This window comes from Hemiscyllium ocellatum, chromosome 35 (assembly GCF_020745735.1).
Source record: "Hemiscyllium ocellatum isolate sHemOce1 chromosome 35, sHemOce1.pat.X.cur, whole genome shotgun sequence".
NCBI classification, from domain to species: Eukaryota; Metazoa; Chordata; class Chondrichthyes; order Orectolobiformes; family Hemiscylliidae; genus Hemiscyllium; species Hemiscyllium ocellatum.
Window position 1 is genome coordinate 37455386 of NC_083435.1, and position 15956 is coordinate 37471341.

At 44.8% G+C, this 15956-nt stretch overlaps 1 protein-coding gene across 1 annotated transcript in view; it reads left to right on the forward strand.

Annotated features, from left to right (window-relative positions):
- Nucleotides 1–3112: 3112 nt before the first annotated feature.
- Nucleotides 3113–15956, forward strand: part of LOC132832636 (cytochrome P450 2K1-like) — a 29903-nt gene continuing 17059 nt past the window's right edge. Inside the window, exons 1-4 of the mRNA XM_060850718.1 lie at nucleotides 3113–3304; nucleotides 5942–6104; nucleotides 13633–13782; nucleotides 15535–15695. Coding sequence (XP_060706701.1) covers nucleotides 3113–3304; nucleotides 5942–6104; nucleotides 13633–13782; nucleotides 15535–15695 — 666 coding nt within the window. The remainder of the gene's footprint in view (nucleotides 3305–5941; nucleotides 6105–13632; nucleotides 13783–15534; nucleotides 15696–15956) is intronic.

Below are 15956 nucleotides of genomic sequence, written 5' to 3' on the forward strand. Positions count from 1 at the left end.
GAGCTCCAACAGACAGCAATGTGACAATGGGCATGCAATCTGATTTCTGGGATGGTGACTGTGGGTTTGGTGCCTGGGAATAACATCCCAAAACCGTGTCGTGATGATTGTCTGTATCCTCCCGAACAGACAGTTTGGGACTTTATCTCAAATAATACACCGCAGCACAACAATGCAATCCTCAATGTGTCCTACTCAGGGGCACAAGCACTGATTTTCATGCTCAGGCTGAGAGTGAAAATGTACCCAGAACCTTGTGACCCAGAGGCTAAAGTGCTACAAAAGTATCATCATCTCGTCCAAACCCCGAATGTGATTGAGCTTCCTTTTGTCATTTAAATTCCAGCGATCGGATCTTGAGCTGATCCCTCCCTTGGTTAAGCTGCTGGGTTGACAATCAAACCCTGTTACCTTCCTACTTTTTATTTGCTGTTGAGATTGGCCGATTGCCAATGCCCTGCTGACTCAAGGTACTGCACTCCTTTCCCACGTGCCTCTAGATAATGCTCATTATTGAATACCTGGCACAAGGAATGGTCCTGGAAATCATCCAGACTTTCTGTGGGCTTTATCAACCAAATCTCCCCATGCGTCAACAATTCTTTTAACCCATAAATGTTGCTCAAGCGCCAGAACATTAACCTGCATGTGAAATGTTCGAGCTGGTCAATGTTTGGTCAACAAATATAACTCCTTACTGGGTTGGCTTGTTCTAGTATGGGACCATCTTAATTTTTTTTGTTCATTTGTGGGACTTGGCCAGCATGGACAGCCCATCCCTATTGAGAAGATGGTGGTGAGCTGCCTTCTTGAATCGCTGCAGTCCACTGGCTGTGGGTCTCTGGTGTGACTTTCTAGTGATCGATATAACTGAGTGGCTCGCTAGGCCAGTTCGGAGGGCAGTTGAGAGTCAACCACATTTCTGTGGCTCTGGAGTCGCATGTTGGCCAGATCAGGTAAGGATGGCAGATTTCCTTCCCAAAAGGACATCAGTGAACCAGATGAATGGACAAACATTGGAATTGGGAGGATTATTGGTTAACAGCAAATCAGAAGGGAGGGTAAGATTTCATTTAGTGCCTCTCATCCCCATCTATAATGCAGTACCTGAGAGGGTTGTGGAAGTAGGGTTAATAGGAACATTGAAAGAGAATAGGCCAGACACTGAGATTGACAATGAGATGCCGACACTCTAGTACCTGTCTCTGACTGAGGCAGTAATAAAGTCAAGGGCCATTCATGTGTCACTAAAGGGTGACTCAGTGACAGGATACCAACCTCTGTGGAGCTGTCTCAGCAAAACATTCATTCATTCCTCACGGCAATGTCTTGGTCAGTCAGAGTCAGCCTGATTTGAATTTAACCAAATGCTTGGCATGAAATAATTCTCTGATGCATTATCCATGGAATCATCTTGACCAGTCAGACTCTGTTTTCCCATGAATGAGCAACCTCTTCTCGTGTAGCACAACCTGTTGTTCCCTAAGACCGGACAACAGAAGAGATCATAGACATAATTGCTTGACATGTATCACATATAGACAGGATGGTGAAGAAAGCATTTAACATGCTTGCCTTCATTACTCAGACCTTTGGACAAAGGAGTTGGGATCTCAGGTTGAGGTTGAACAGGATGTTGGTGAGGCCTTTTCTGGAGTCCCGTGTTCAGTTCTGGTCGCCCTGTTATAGCAAGGTTAGTATTTAACTGGAGAGGGTTCAGAAGAGATTTACCAGGACTTTGCCTGGAGTAGAGGGTATGAGTTATCAGGAGAGGCTGGATAGGCTGAGCTGTTTCTCACTAGAGTGCAGGAGGTTGGGGGATGAACTTGTGATTGAGGGATAAAATCGTGAATGTCAGTGTCCCTTCACTAAGTCTGGGGGCATATTTTTTTAAGGTGAGAGGAGAAAGATTTTCTAAAATGACCTGAGAGGCAATGTTTTTGCATAGAGAGTGGTTTGTGTGTGGAATGAACTTCCGGGGAAGTAGTAGACAGTTACAATGTTTAAAAGACTTATAGATAAGTACATGAAAAAGAAATGTTTAGAGAGATATGGGCCAAGTGCAGGCAGGTGGGATGAGTTTAGTTTGGGATTATGTTCGTCATGGACTGGTTGGACCGAAGGGTCTGTTTCCATGTTGTATGACTCTATGATCTGTACCAGATACAAGTCCTCAGTAGAATGTCTCTTTTATTGGGAATACTGAAGACTGTATTACCAAGCAATGATTCACCACATGGATGTCAATGATCTTTAAGGGGTGATTTGTAACAGCAGACCTGCAGAGATATAATTCTCTGCTTTGCTACATGTGTGTAAGGTGACTAGATATCCTTACTTCTCATCGGAACCCGTATCCCGGGAATGAGAGTCTTACCATAAAACCACGTCAGGTTAACCTGTCCAGACAAGCTCAGCCAGAGTCAGCTTCCTCTGAGTGAAATCTTGCTGTGCCTGAACATCACTCCCCCCCAGGGACCCCAGGCCAGGGCACCACCATTTTTTTTTTAGATGAGATTACTTACAGTGTGGAAACAGGCCCTTCGGCCCAACAAGTCCACACCGACCCGCCGAAGCATAACCCACCCATACCCCTACATTTACCCCTTACCTAACACTACGGGCAATTTAGCATGGCCAATTCACCTGACCCACACATCTTTGGACTGTGGGAGGAAACCGGAGCACCCGGAGGAAACCCACGCAGACACGGGGAGAATGTGCAAACTCCACACGGTCTGTCGCCTGAGGCGGGAATTGAACCCGGGTCTCTAGCGCTGTGAGACAGCAGTGCTCACCACTGTGCCACCGTGCCGCCTGACCACTGTGCCACCGTGCCGCCCAAACCACTGTGCCACCGTGCTGCCCAAACCACTGTGCCCTTTATCAGAAGCTGTCCTGTACTTCAAACTGAAGCTCCGGGAATGTACACCGACCTGTTTAATCAAATAGCCTAGAACATGGCAAGGTAGGGGTTAAAGAGACACAGGCGATGAAGCAAAATGAGGCGGTTCTTTGGGAACTATTAAGTGGAGGGTTGGAGTGAAGGACAGCCCACACTATAACATCAGGACACCAGTGGCTCCACTTAGTGTGTTGGTACTTGGGCACAATGGCTCTCCTCAAGCTCTTCCCCACAGACTACACCTTGGTCTTATCTCTGCTGGCCCTCTTTCTCTTCCTGGTTGTGTCCGTAATTCGGCGGAGAGTTCCCAGGAATTTCCCTCCTGGACCGACTCCGCTTCCTCTGATCGGAAACCTGCACCAACTGGACCTCAAGAAGCTGGACTGGTCTCTAATGGGGGTAAGTGAGAATCCTTCACTGGGGGAATGTCTGAGGGATGGGGCAGTGTGAGGGAACAGCTCCCAAGGAGAAGCTCACAGAGACCGGGAGAGACACAGAAGGAGAGAGCCGGAAGCTAATCTGGAATCCGTGATCGGGGAATCTGTTTTCTCTGGGCCTATGCTCTCTGAACTTTGCTCAGACTTTGATTAAAAAGAAAAAAATAAATTGCAGAGGTATATCACCTCACAACGTGTCACGCAGCATAAAAGGAAAAGTAAATATTTGATTTAGTTGACTATGTTTAATTTTGAGGAGCCGGTGTTGGACTGGGGTATATAAAGTTAAAAATCACACAACACCAGGTTATAGTCCAACAGGTTTATTTGGAAGCACTAGCTTTTGGAGTGTTCCTTCACCAGGTGGTTGTGGAGAATAAGATTGTAAGACACAATTTATTGCAAAGGTATACAGTGTGATGTGACTGAAATTATATATTGAAAAAGACCTGGATAGTTTGTTAAGTTTCTCATCTGTTAGAATGACCATGTTGGTTTCAGTTCTTTAATATGTAAATCACAAAACATTTTTAAAAGTTACATTCTCAAGTGAACGTTAACAATTGGTGTCACATTAGCCCAGATAATGTATGGAAGGTGTGAACTTCCTTCTGTGAGACTGTCTGTGCCACAATGGTCAGACTGATTCTAATCTAAAAAACAGATTTACAGAATCTTACATGGATTCATGCAGTTTTTGAGGAAAGTGAAATGTAATTCTGCAATTACAGATTCATCCTACAAACTTATATGTGTATGTGTGCACATCGGTGTGTGGGTTGTTATGGGGGTCTGTGAGAGAGTGTGTGTATGTGTGTGAGTGTAAAAGGGTATAAGTCTGTGAGAGGGTGCGTGTGTGAGTGGGGGAATGTATGTGTGCGTGTATGAGATAGGTTCCGTATGAGTGTGTGTGTGTGTAGGAGTGTGTGTGTGCGTGTGTGTGTTTGTGTACGTGTGTGTAGGAGTGTGTGTGTGTATATATGTGCATGTATGTGTGTGTATATAGTGCAATGGGGTCACCTGTAGTGTGACATGAACCCCAGGTCCCAGTTGAGGCCCTCCCCATGGATACCAAACTTAGCTGGGATAACAGGAAGCACGAGGAAAGAAGGATTCAGATTCACTTTTCAGGGGGATTAGATTAAGGAGATAACATTACAGAGGAAAACACAAAGTAAACAGAGAATTGGAAGAGTCAAAAATGAGGTCTGCAGATGCTGGAGATCACAGCTGCAAATGTGTTGCTGGTCAAAGCACAGCAGGCCAGGCAACATCTCAGGAACAGAGAATTCGACGTTTCGAGCATAAGCCCTTCATCAGGAATAAGAGAGAGAGAGCCAAGCAGGCTAAGATAAAAGGTAGGGAGGAGGGACTAGGGGGAGGGGCGATGGAGGTGGGATAGGTGGAAGGAGGTCAAGGTGAGGGTGATAGGCCGGAGTGGGGTGGGGGCGGAGAGGTCAGGAAGAGGATTGCAGAGAATTGGAAGAGACAGCCAGCATGAGAATAAAAGCGTACCTCACACGGCACCAGGTTCCAGTCCAACAGGTTTGTCTGAGGCCACAAACTTTCAGAGCACTGATCCTTCATCAGGTGAAGGGGCAGTGCTGTGAAAGCTTGTGATTTCAAAACAACCTGTTGGACTATAACCTGGTGTCGTGTGACTTCTGACTTTGTTCACCACAGTCCAACACCGGCACCTCCACATCATCGAGTAAAAGCAAATGATAAGATATCACATCCATTTAGAGTGAGAGGGATTGCAGCAAACTCCTGTCACTGTGTCTGTCTGTGAGTGCACAGAGTGCGGTAAGCAAGATCAGTGAGGTGCTGGTGCAGAAAGCCATGGGAGAATATGGTCTCATGGTAATGTGGGGCAACTGCATCGAAAATCATGACCGGATATCAGATATTTGTGGATTGCAGGGAAAGACAAGGAGGGAATGGAGGAGGAATGGAGAAGGTCAGGTGGGGTTTTGTTATCGAGTCATACAGCACGGATGCAGACCCTTCAGTCTAACCAGTCCATGCTGACCATAATCCCAAAGTAATCTAGTCCCACCTGCCTATTCCCGGCCCATCTCCCTCCAAACGTTTCCTATTCATTCACTTATCCAACTCCAGAGTGGAACAGCATCAGTTGGTTAGTCCCACTGAGCATGGGGATAACATATTTTTAAAGACTTGCTGTTCAATCGATCTGATAACATTTCCTCCTCAAAGTCACTTATAATTATTTTCACAATGTTGTGAGTGTTTGATTTACATAGATTTTACTCCGATTTGCGATCGGTGAGGGATCCCAGTCAAAATATCAGACTCGCTGGTCGGCCATTTTTTTAAAAAAAGACTAATTAAAATCCATTTACATGGATTGTAGCGGCAAATGGAATGGATTTGTGGCTTTCAGGGGGTCAGGCAGATGGAATGCAAATTGTGGGTCACTTTGCTGGAATCGACAACAGAACAGACATGAACCTGGACCGGATTGGGGAGCTAGGATTTAAAGCTGAAGGAATTGTTCATTTTTCTCTCATTTGTTTTCTCCCTCTTACAGCTGACCAGGAACGAAACCTTAATGAAACTATTCTCTCTTTGTTAGCTCGCAGAGAAATATGGAAATGTATTTTCAGTGGAGCTTGGACCGCTGAAGGCAGTGGTGTTGACTGGTTATGACGCAGTGAAAGACGCTCTTGTGAATCAAGCTGATCAATTCAGTGGGAGGCCACCCATCCCGATATTTGACGATTATTCATTCCGAACTGGTAACTTGATACTTCGTCTTTTTCTTAGGTCTCCTCATTTCTCGCAACTTGATGCATCACAGGGATACATAGTCGAATGTTGGAAAAACCCATTTGGTTCACTAATGTCTTTAGCAAAGGAATCTTACATATTTACCTGGTCAGGCGTACATGTGACTCCAGACCCACAACAATATGGTTGACTCTTAAATACCCTCTGGGCAATTAGGGATGGGTAATAAATGCTGGCCTGGCCAGTGACACCCTCATCCCGTGGATGAATAAAGAAAAAAATAAAAATAGGAGGAACTATTTTGGAACAGAGTTCTGGCACAGTTCCTCTCTCGGTTTGTTATTCTCCAAATTTCTCACCCTTGTTATGAAGATGTGGGTGTACTGTAACTTTCAGAGAGCTGAAAGCCAGCAGAACTATCTGACACAACACCGAGCGCTCTGAACAAGGTATAATCTGAACAACTCAGAGAGTCAAAGAGTCATAGAGATGCACAACATGGAAACAGACCCTTCGGTTCAACCCATCCATGCCGACCAGATATCCCAACCCAATCTAGTCCCACCTGCCAGCACCAGGCCCATATCACTCCATACCCATCCTGCGTAAATTTTTCTCCTCTCATCTTAAACGTATGCCCTCTAGTTCTGGATTCCCCCAACCCGGGGAAAAGACCTTGTGTATTTACCCTATCCATGCCCCTAATGATTTTATAAACCTCTATAAGGTCACCCCTCAGCCTCTGATGCTCCAAGGAAAACAGCCCCAGCCTATTCAGCCTCTCCCTGTAGCTCAAATCCTCAAACCCTGGCAACATCCTTGTAAATCTTTTCTGAACCTTTTCAAGTTTCACAACATCTTTCCTACAGCAGGAACACCAATTGACCATGGTATCTTCCCTGCCAAGTAGATATTGAATGCAGTATTCCAAAAGTGGCCTAACCAATGTCCTGTACAGCTGTGACATGACCTCCCAAACTCCTAACCTCAGTTCTCCCAGTCTCTCTGTACCTGCGCTTCCCTCAGAATTGCATCCTTTAATTCATTTTGCATCTCCTTTATCACTGAAGCTGTTGAGGATACTTCCCAATTTTGGTTTAATCTCCACGTATTTAAATTGTGCCCTGTCCATTTAAGTCTTAGTCATTAATATGTATCAAGAGAGGCATTGGTCCCAGGACCAACCCTTGGACAACTCCCACGATCAACTTTCCTGCAATCGCAGCAGTATCTAATTTCCCACATGGTCAAACTCCACATTGTCATTGTCTCTTTTATTCTGTGGGGCGTTACTCTGGCACCAAGCCTGTAGCATGACATTTTGCCCAATGTCTTTTGGAGGTGCCTGAATCCACATCAATGACATTAACACAATCAGCCCTCCTATTAATTTTCCATGTTGCTTCTGTCTCTCACTGCCATTATTAATCTGACAATTGTCAGATTTGTCCCATTTATTGTGTGAGGGGATTACCGTGGTTTTGGAAATGCATGCCATGATTGGATAGGTGTGCCACATTCTTGAAGAGACTGTCTAAGATGATTGGATAGGTGTGTCACCTTCTTGAAGAGGCTGTCTGAGGTAAGATGGTTAACCCATTTGCCCATTTGCTCAGATGGTGTTGAAATAAGATGTTCCCCGGTATCTTTATGAAATATATATCTGCGACAAATATCAGATATCAGAAATCTCGGCTCAGTTCCTGAATAACAATGATCCGTTTGCTGTTTCTGAGATATCCCTGAGACCTTTATCCCTCCCGTATTGGTCTGAATCAGTAACAAGCCACTGCACTTTTTTTGTGCGTGTCCAGACGCAGCTCGTGTTTGACTGCATGATGGCTCTGGAGCTGCGGATGGACTCACTATGGAGTATCCGCAATGCTGAGGAGGTTGTGGATAGCACGTTTAGTGAACTGGTCACACCACAGGTTAGAGTTGCTGAGGGTGACAGTGAATGGGTGACCAAAAGGCAGAAAAAGAGTAGGAAGGCAGTGCAGGGTCCCCTGCGGTCATCTTCCTCCGAAACAGGTGTACTGTTTTGGATACTGTTGGGGGAGATGGCTCACCAGGGGAGGGCAGCAGTTTCCAGGATCATGGCACCGTGGCGGGCACTGCTGTTCAGAACGGCGGGAAAAAGACTCGCAGGGCCATAGTCAGAGGGGATTCTATTGTCAGGGGAGTAGATAGGTGGTTCTGTGGCTGAAAATGAGACTCCCAGGTGGTATGTTGCCTCCCAGGTGCTTAGGCCAGGGTTCGGCTGCAGAGCATTCTGAAAGGGGAAGGTGAACAGCCAGTTGTCGTGGTGCACATTGGCACCAATGATACAGTAGAAAGTGAGATGAGGTCCTGAAAGCAAAATTCTGGGAGCTAGGAGAAAAGTTAAAAAGGAGGAGCTCAAAGGTAGTGATCTCAGGATTGCTCCCAGTGCCACGTGCTAGCCAGGGTAGAAATGAAAGAATAGGCAGGATGAACATGTGGCTTGAGGGATGGTGTAGGAGGGAGGGGTTCAGATCTGTGGGACAGTGGGACCTGGTCTGGGGAAGGTGGGATTATTTCAAATTGGACTGTCTACACCTGAACCAGACTGGAACTAAGTTCCTTGGGGGAGTTTTTGCTACGGTTGTTGGGGAGGGTTTAAGCTAATGTGGCAGGGGTCTGGGAACCAGAAGAGAAGACTAATAGACAGTGAGGTGGAAAATAGAGACTGTAAGGAACAGGATCATGAAGTCAGCATTACCAAGGGGAAGAGTAGGCAGAGGGCAGATGAATACGAAGGAACTGGTGTTCTGAAGTGCACATACTTTAATGCAAGGAGTATAGTGGGTAAGGCAATTGGACTTAGGACTTGGATTGGTGTCTGGGAGTATGATGTTATTGAGATCACAGAGACTTGGTTGAAAGAAGGGCATGATTGGCAACTAAATGTTCCAAGATAAAGATGCTTCAGACAGGACAGGGAGGGAAGTAAAAGGCGGGGGAAGGAGTTGCACTGCTGGTCAGGGATGATGTTACGGCTGTGCTAAAGGAGAACACTATGGAGGGCTTGAGCAGTGAGGCATTATGGGTTGAACTGAGAAATAAGAAGGGTGCAGTTACATTGTTGGGGCTGTCCTACAGGCCTCCCAGCAGTGAGTGTGAGGTAGAAGAACAAATAGGGAAACAAGTTATGGAAAGATGCAGAGGAATCGCGTAATGGTGATGGGGGATTTTAATTTTCCAAATCTTAACTGGGATACACTAAGTGTCAGAGGTCTGGATGGGGCAGAACTTGTCAGGAGCATCCAGGAACATTTTCTAGAGTAGGGTGTCAATAAACCAACAAGGGAAGGGGCCATATTGGACCTGGTGTTGGGGAATAAGCCAGGCCAGGTGGCAGAAGTTGCAGTGAGGGACTTCTTTGGGAATAGTGACCACAATTGTGTAAGTTTTAGAATACTTGTAGACAAAGATGAGAGTGGTCCAATGGGAAGAGTACTAAACTGGGTCAAGGCCAATTATTTCAAAATTCGGCAAGAGCTGTAAAATGTGGATTGGGGACAGCTATTTGAAGAGAATCCACATTTGATTTGTGGGAGGCTTTCAAAGATAGGTTGAAGATAATAAAGGATAGACATGTCCCATTGAAAACAAGTGATAGGAAAGACAAGATTTGTGAACTGTGGATGACAGAGAAACTGTGCGACTAGCCAAGAGGAAAAGGGAAGCTGTCCAGACAGCTCAGAACAGAATACGTTTTGGAGGAATATCGGAGGGTAGGCCCAATTCTAAATGAGGAAACAAGCGGGTTGAAAGGAGTCATGAAACAACTTTAGTGAGCAGAATTCAGGAGAATCCCAAGGCCTTTTGTTCATATATAAGAGGCAAGAGAGGAACTTGAGAAAGGGTTGGTCCACTAAAGGGTAAGGAAGGAAGGTTGTGTGTTGAACCTGAGAAAATGGGTGAGATTCTCAGTGATTACTTTGCATCAGTGCTCACTGAGGTGAGGGTCATGATTAATGTTGAGATTAGAGGTTAGGAGTTTGTTTACTCTGGATCACCTGACATAAGGAGGGAGGATGTGTTGGGTAGGCTAAAGGATATTAAGGTGGACAAATCCTCAGAACCAGATGGGATCTATCCCATGTTGTTAAAGGAGGCGAGAGAGGAAATAGCTGGGCCCTGACAGATATCTTTGTAGCATTCTTATACACAGGTGAAGTGCCAGAGGACTGGAGAATTGCTAATGTTGTCCTCCTGTTCAAGAAGGTTAGTAGGGATATTCCAGGTAACTACAGACCAATGAGCCTGATGTCAGTGCTGGGAAAGTTGTGAGCGAAGGTACTGAGGATAGAATCTATTTATATTTAAAAGAGAATGGGCTTATCAGTGAGAGGCAATATGGTTTTGTGTGGGGGAGATCTGTTACCAACTTAAATGAGTTGGCGAAGTGACCAAGTTGGCAGATGAAGGAAAGGCTGCAGATGTCAGACACATAGACTTTAGTAAGGCGTTTGATAAGTTTCCCCATGATAAACTAATGGAGAAAGTGAAGTCACATGGTGTGCAGGGTGTTCTAGCTCGGTGGATAAAGATCTGGTTGAACAACAAGAGACAGAGAGTAGTAGTTGATGGAGTTTCTCAAAATGGAGAAAGGGATCAGTGGTGTTCCACGTGGACCAGTGCTGGGACCACTGTTGTTTGTGATCTACATAAATGATCTGGAAGAGGATATTGGTGGTCTGATCAGTAAGTTTTCAGATGACAGGAAGATTGGTGGAGTAGCAGAAAGCATAGGGGATTGCTAAAGCATACAGAAGAATATAGATAGACTGGAGTATTGGGCAGAGAAGTGGCAGATGGAGTTCAATCCAGGCAAATGTGAGGTGATACACTTTGGAAGATCTAATTCTAGAGCGAACTATACTGTAAATGGAGAGAGATCTGAGAGCTCAGGTCCATTGTACCCTGAAGGTGGCTACACAAGTGAATAGAATGGTCAAGAAGGCATATGGGATGCTTGCCTTCATCGGATGGGTATTGAGGTGAGGTATAAGAGCTGGCAAGTCACGTTAACATTGTACAAGACTTTGGTTCAGCTGCATTTGGAATACTGTGTACAGTTCTGGTCGCCACATTACCAAAAGGAAGTGGACGCTTTGGAGAGAGTGCAGAGAAGATTTACGAGGATGTTGCCTGGGATGGAAGGTGCTAGCTGTGAAGAAAGGTTGAGTAGATTAGGATTGCTTTCATTAGAAAAAAAGGAGATTGAGGGGGTACCTGATTGAGGTCTACAAAATCATGAAGGATATAGACAGGGTGAATAGAGATAAGCTTTTTCCCAGGGTGAAGGATTCAATAACAAGAGGTCACGTGTTCAAGCTGAGAGGGGGAAAGTTTAATGGGGATACATGCGGAAAGTATTTTACACAGAGGGTGATAGGTGCCTGGAATGCATTGTCAGCAGAGGTAGTAGAGGCAGGCACAGTAGATTCATTTAAGGTGCGTCTGGACAGATGCATGAGGAGGTGGGGAGCAGACGGATACAGATCCTTAGGGGGAATTGGGTAATAGGTTTAGACAGTGGATTTGGATCGGCACAGGCTGGGCTGAAGGGCCTGTTCCTGGGCTGTAAACTTTCTTTGTTCTTTGGTCTGCACCTTCACCAGTGTTTGCCCTCTGAGGAATTTGACTGTGATTCTGTACATTAGGCAGTTGCATTGTTGAGCTCTGCAATGATCTTACCTCTCAATGATCATCCACAGTCGTTTCCTTCATGAAAGCTGAAATGGATAACCCACCCATTCCCTCAACTCTCCTCTCTACTGCTTCTGAGAGAAGAGGTTTAAGCAGTGCAAATATTAAATATTCAGACAATCTGGTAAGCTAACCTCCTGCAAAGGTCATGGTCAAGCCTGTGAGTATTATTTCTGGAAAACAACAGGAGAGATCAGTGTTTCTCATCGATCAGTTTGGGGGCATTGACTTCAGACTGAAGATAAATCATGCACTTTCCCATACCATTGAGTGATCTTTCCTTAACATATTAAAATAAAATTGTGGAGCATAATTAACTAGAAAATGGGCTAGGGCATGTTGATCGAGGAGATAATTTTAGTGTTAACCAGGTGACATCAGATCATACTCCTGTCCTAAATCCTGGAGCCCCACACCAATGCTCCAGAGACATGAGTTCAAATCCCACCAAGGCAGTTCAGAAAACTTGAAATAACTTAGTTCATAAATCTCAAATAAAAACTCATCTGCTGAGTGATTATCACAAAAATGCTGGATGATTGTAAAAACCCATTAATATTCTTCAGGAGAGGTAATCTGCTCTTTCCACTCAGTCTGGTCTATGATGTGCATGTACCTGTCAGGGTGTTTATCTCAAACTGCTGTCAATCCCTCCCATTTTCTCACATTATATACAACAGCTAATTTGCTCACAGCGAGCTCCAACAGACAGCAATGTGAAAGTGACCATCCAATCTGATTTCTGGGATGGTGACTTTGGGCTTGAAGACCGAGAATAACGTCCCTACTCTTCCTCAAAACAGTGTCGTAATGATCTTTTATATCCTCCCAAACACACAGTTCAGGACTTTGTCTCAAATAATACACGGCAGCTCAACAATGCAATCCTCAATGTGTCCTACACAGGAGTACAAGCACTGATTTTCATGCTCAGGCTGAGAGTGAAAATGAACCCAGAACCTTGCGACCCAGAGGCTAAAGTGCTACAAAAGTATCACCATCTCGTCCAAACCCCGAATGTGATTGAGCTTCCTCTTGTCATTTAAATTCCAGCGATTGGATCTTGAGCTGATCCCTCCCTTGGTTAAGCTGCTGGGTTGACAATCAAACCCTGTTACCTTCCTACTTTTTATTTGCTGTTGAGATTGGCCGATTGCCAATGCCCTGCTGACTCAAGGTACTGCACTCCTTTCCCACGTGCCTCTGGATAATGCTCATCATTGAATACCTGGCACAAGCAATGGTCCTGGAAATCATCCAGACTTTCTGTGGGCTTTATCAAGCAAACCTCCCCGTGCGTCAACAATTCTTCTAACCCTATAAATGTTGCTCAACCGCTAAAACATTAACCTGCATGTGAAATATTCAAGCTGGTCAATGTTTGTTCAACAAACATAACTCCTTACTGGGTTGGCTTGTTCTAGCATGGGACCATCTTAAATATGAACTGACAAACACCGAAACTGGGTGGGTTATTGGTTAACATTAAATTGGGGGAGGATGAGATTTGGTTCTGTGTCTCTCATTACCATGGAGAATACAGAGCCTGGGAGGGTGGTGGAAGAAGGGTCAATAGGAACATCCAAACAGAATAGGCCAGACACTGAGAATGACAAGTGAGAGGTTAGACTCATGGGCTCACTCCCCCAAAGAGCACTCATGGATACAATGACCTTCCTTGTGGTTGTAGAACGGTGTAATTCTCAGGAAAGGAAAGGGTGTTAGAAACCTGGGGTTTGGCAGCACTCACAGCAGAACCTGTGTACAATATTTGATCAGCTTTTCGTGTGTCATTTTCAGGCGTGATATTCAGTGACGGGAAGTTGTGGCAGAAGAACCGAAAGTTTGTGATCTCAGCTCTCCGAGGATTTGGCATGGGCAAGAAATCCATTGAAGACAGGATCAGTGAAGAGGCCAGCTTTCTTGTCAATGTGTTTGAGAGTCACAAGGGTGAGTGCTTGGTGGGACATGACATGCTGGGATTCATGGTTCCCTCAAAATTGACATCTACAGAAAAGATTTTCACTTGATTAAAAGTGAGGTTCCTTCAGTTGCATTAATACTGTTGGGGCAGTCAAATGTTAGCAGGCCCCCGAGACACTGGCCTTTGACAGACATTAATTCCACTAAAGGTTATGACAATTCAAAACTGCATCATCAGCTTCATCACACAAAGGATGAGTAGTCCCTGTGTGATGTGCTCCATTCGCAAAACCTTTCACCACTGTTGGACACTTTAAGTCAGGTTAGATTTGAAATATCCTAAATCTGTTTTAGAGTCACAGAGTCATAGAGATGTACAGCACAGAAACAGACCCTCCGCTCCAACTTGTCCATGCTGACCAGATATCCCAACCTATTCTCGTGACATTTGCCAGCATTTGGCCCATATCCCTCTAATCCCTTCCTATTCATATACCCATCCAGATGCCTTTTAAATGCTGTAATTGTACCAGCCTCCACCACTTCCTCTGACAGCTCAATCCATACATGCACCACCCTCGGTGAAAAGGGGACTCATTAGGCAAGTTTTAAACCTTAACCCTCTCACCTTGAACTTTTGCCTCCAGTATTGACTCCCTTATCCTGTGATGAAGACTTTGTCTATGCACCCTATCCATGCCCATCATGATTTTATAAACCCCTATAAGGTCACCCCTCAGCCTCCAATGGCCCAGGGAAAACTCCCCAGCCTATTCAGCCTATCCCTATAGCTCAAACCCTCCAAACCTGGCAACGTCCTTGTAAATATTTTCTGAACCCTTTCAAATCTCACAACATCCTTCCTAAAGGATGGAGACCAGAATTGAATGCAATATTCCAAAGTGGCCTAACCAATGTCCTATACAGCCACAACATGACCTCCCAACTCCTGTACTCGATATTCTGACCAATGAAGGAAAGCATACCAAATGCCTTCTTCACTATCCTATCTACCCGTGACTCAACTTTCAAGGAACTATGAACCTACACTCCAAGGTCTCTTTGTTCAGCAACACTCTCCAGGACCTTACCAATAAGTGTACATGTACTGCCCTAATTTGAATTTCCAAAATGAAGCACTTCACATTTAACTAATTTAAAATCCATCTGCTCAGCCCATCTGATCAAGGTCCTGTTGTACTCTGAAGTAGCCTTCTTCACTGACTGCTACAACTTCAATTTTGCTGTCATCTGTGCACTTACTAACCATACCTCCTATGTTTAACAAAGCAGGAAAGGGGGGAACTGGTCAAGGTAATTAAATTCCTGGCAAGAAGTTTTTTGCAAAATAATTTGCTCACACAACTTTTGTTTTTAATAATTCGTAAAGAGCATTGATTGATGAACATTACCACAGTGGGAATTGTCCAGGAAGTTTAAAGATTTGATGAGCATTTGTTGTGCTCCCCAGTCCCATTTGATGGATCCTCAGTGCAGTCACCTTGGTGAAAGAGAATCGAAGATTTTGGAACAATCAAATGTAGCAGCTTTGGGGCCGAATTGAACTGAAATCATCTTAATCCTGACCCTCGATTCACATAAAATGCTGGCTCCCAGCACAAAGAGTGTACAATATATCGTGATGGATTCTATCACAGATAGAATCTTACAGCAACTTGCATCTTATCTAACTTGAGCTTTTTGCAAGACAACAATCCTGGAAGTATTTGTGGTATTTCCAGCTTTAGTTTTTCTCTGAAATACTATGTTTGTTCACAGGTCAGCCTTTTGAAACAGCACGGATATTGAATTCGGCCGTGAGCAATATTATCTGTTCCATTCTATTTGGAGATCGCTTTGATTATGACGACAAAATATTTAACTCCCTCACAAACATGAATAATGAGGTGGCGATGTTGGCTGGAACAGCTTCAATACAAGTAATTATTTTTCCATGTTACTGTACTTGGGACGATTATTTGCAATTTGGTGTGCATAATAATCCCCTCATCACTCCCGTGCCAAACAATGACCATCTCCAGTAAGACTCCCACAGCTACCTGGATTACATCTCTTCCCACCCTACCTCCATTGCTCCCGATGCGGTCTCCTTTCCATTGGGGAGACTGGACGCCTTCTCACAGAGCGCTTTAGGGAACATCTCCAGGACTCCCGCAATAATCAAACACACCACTCTGTGG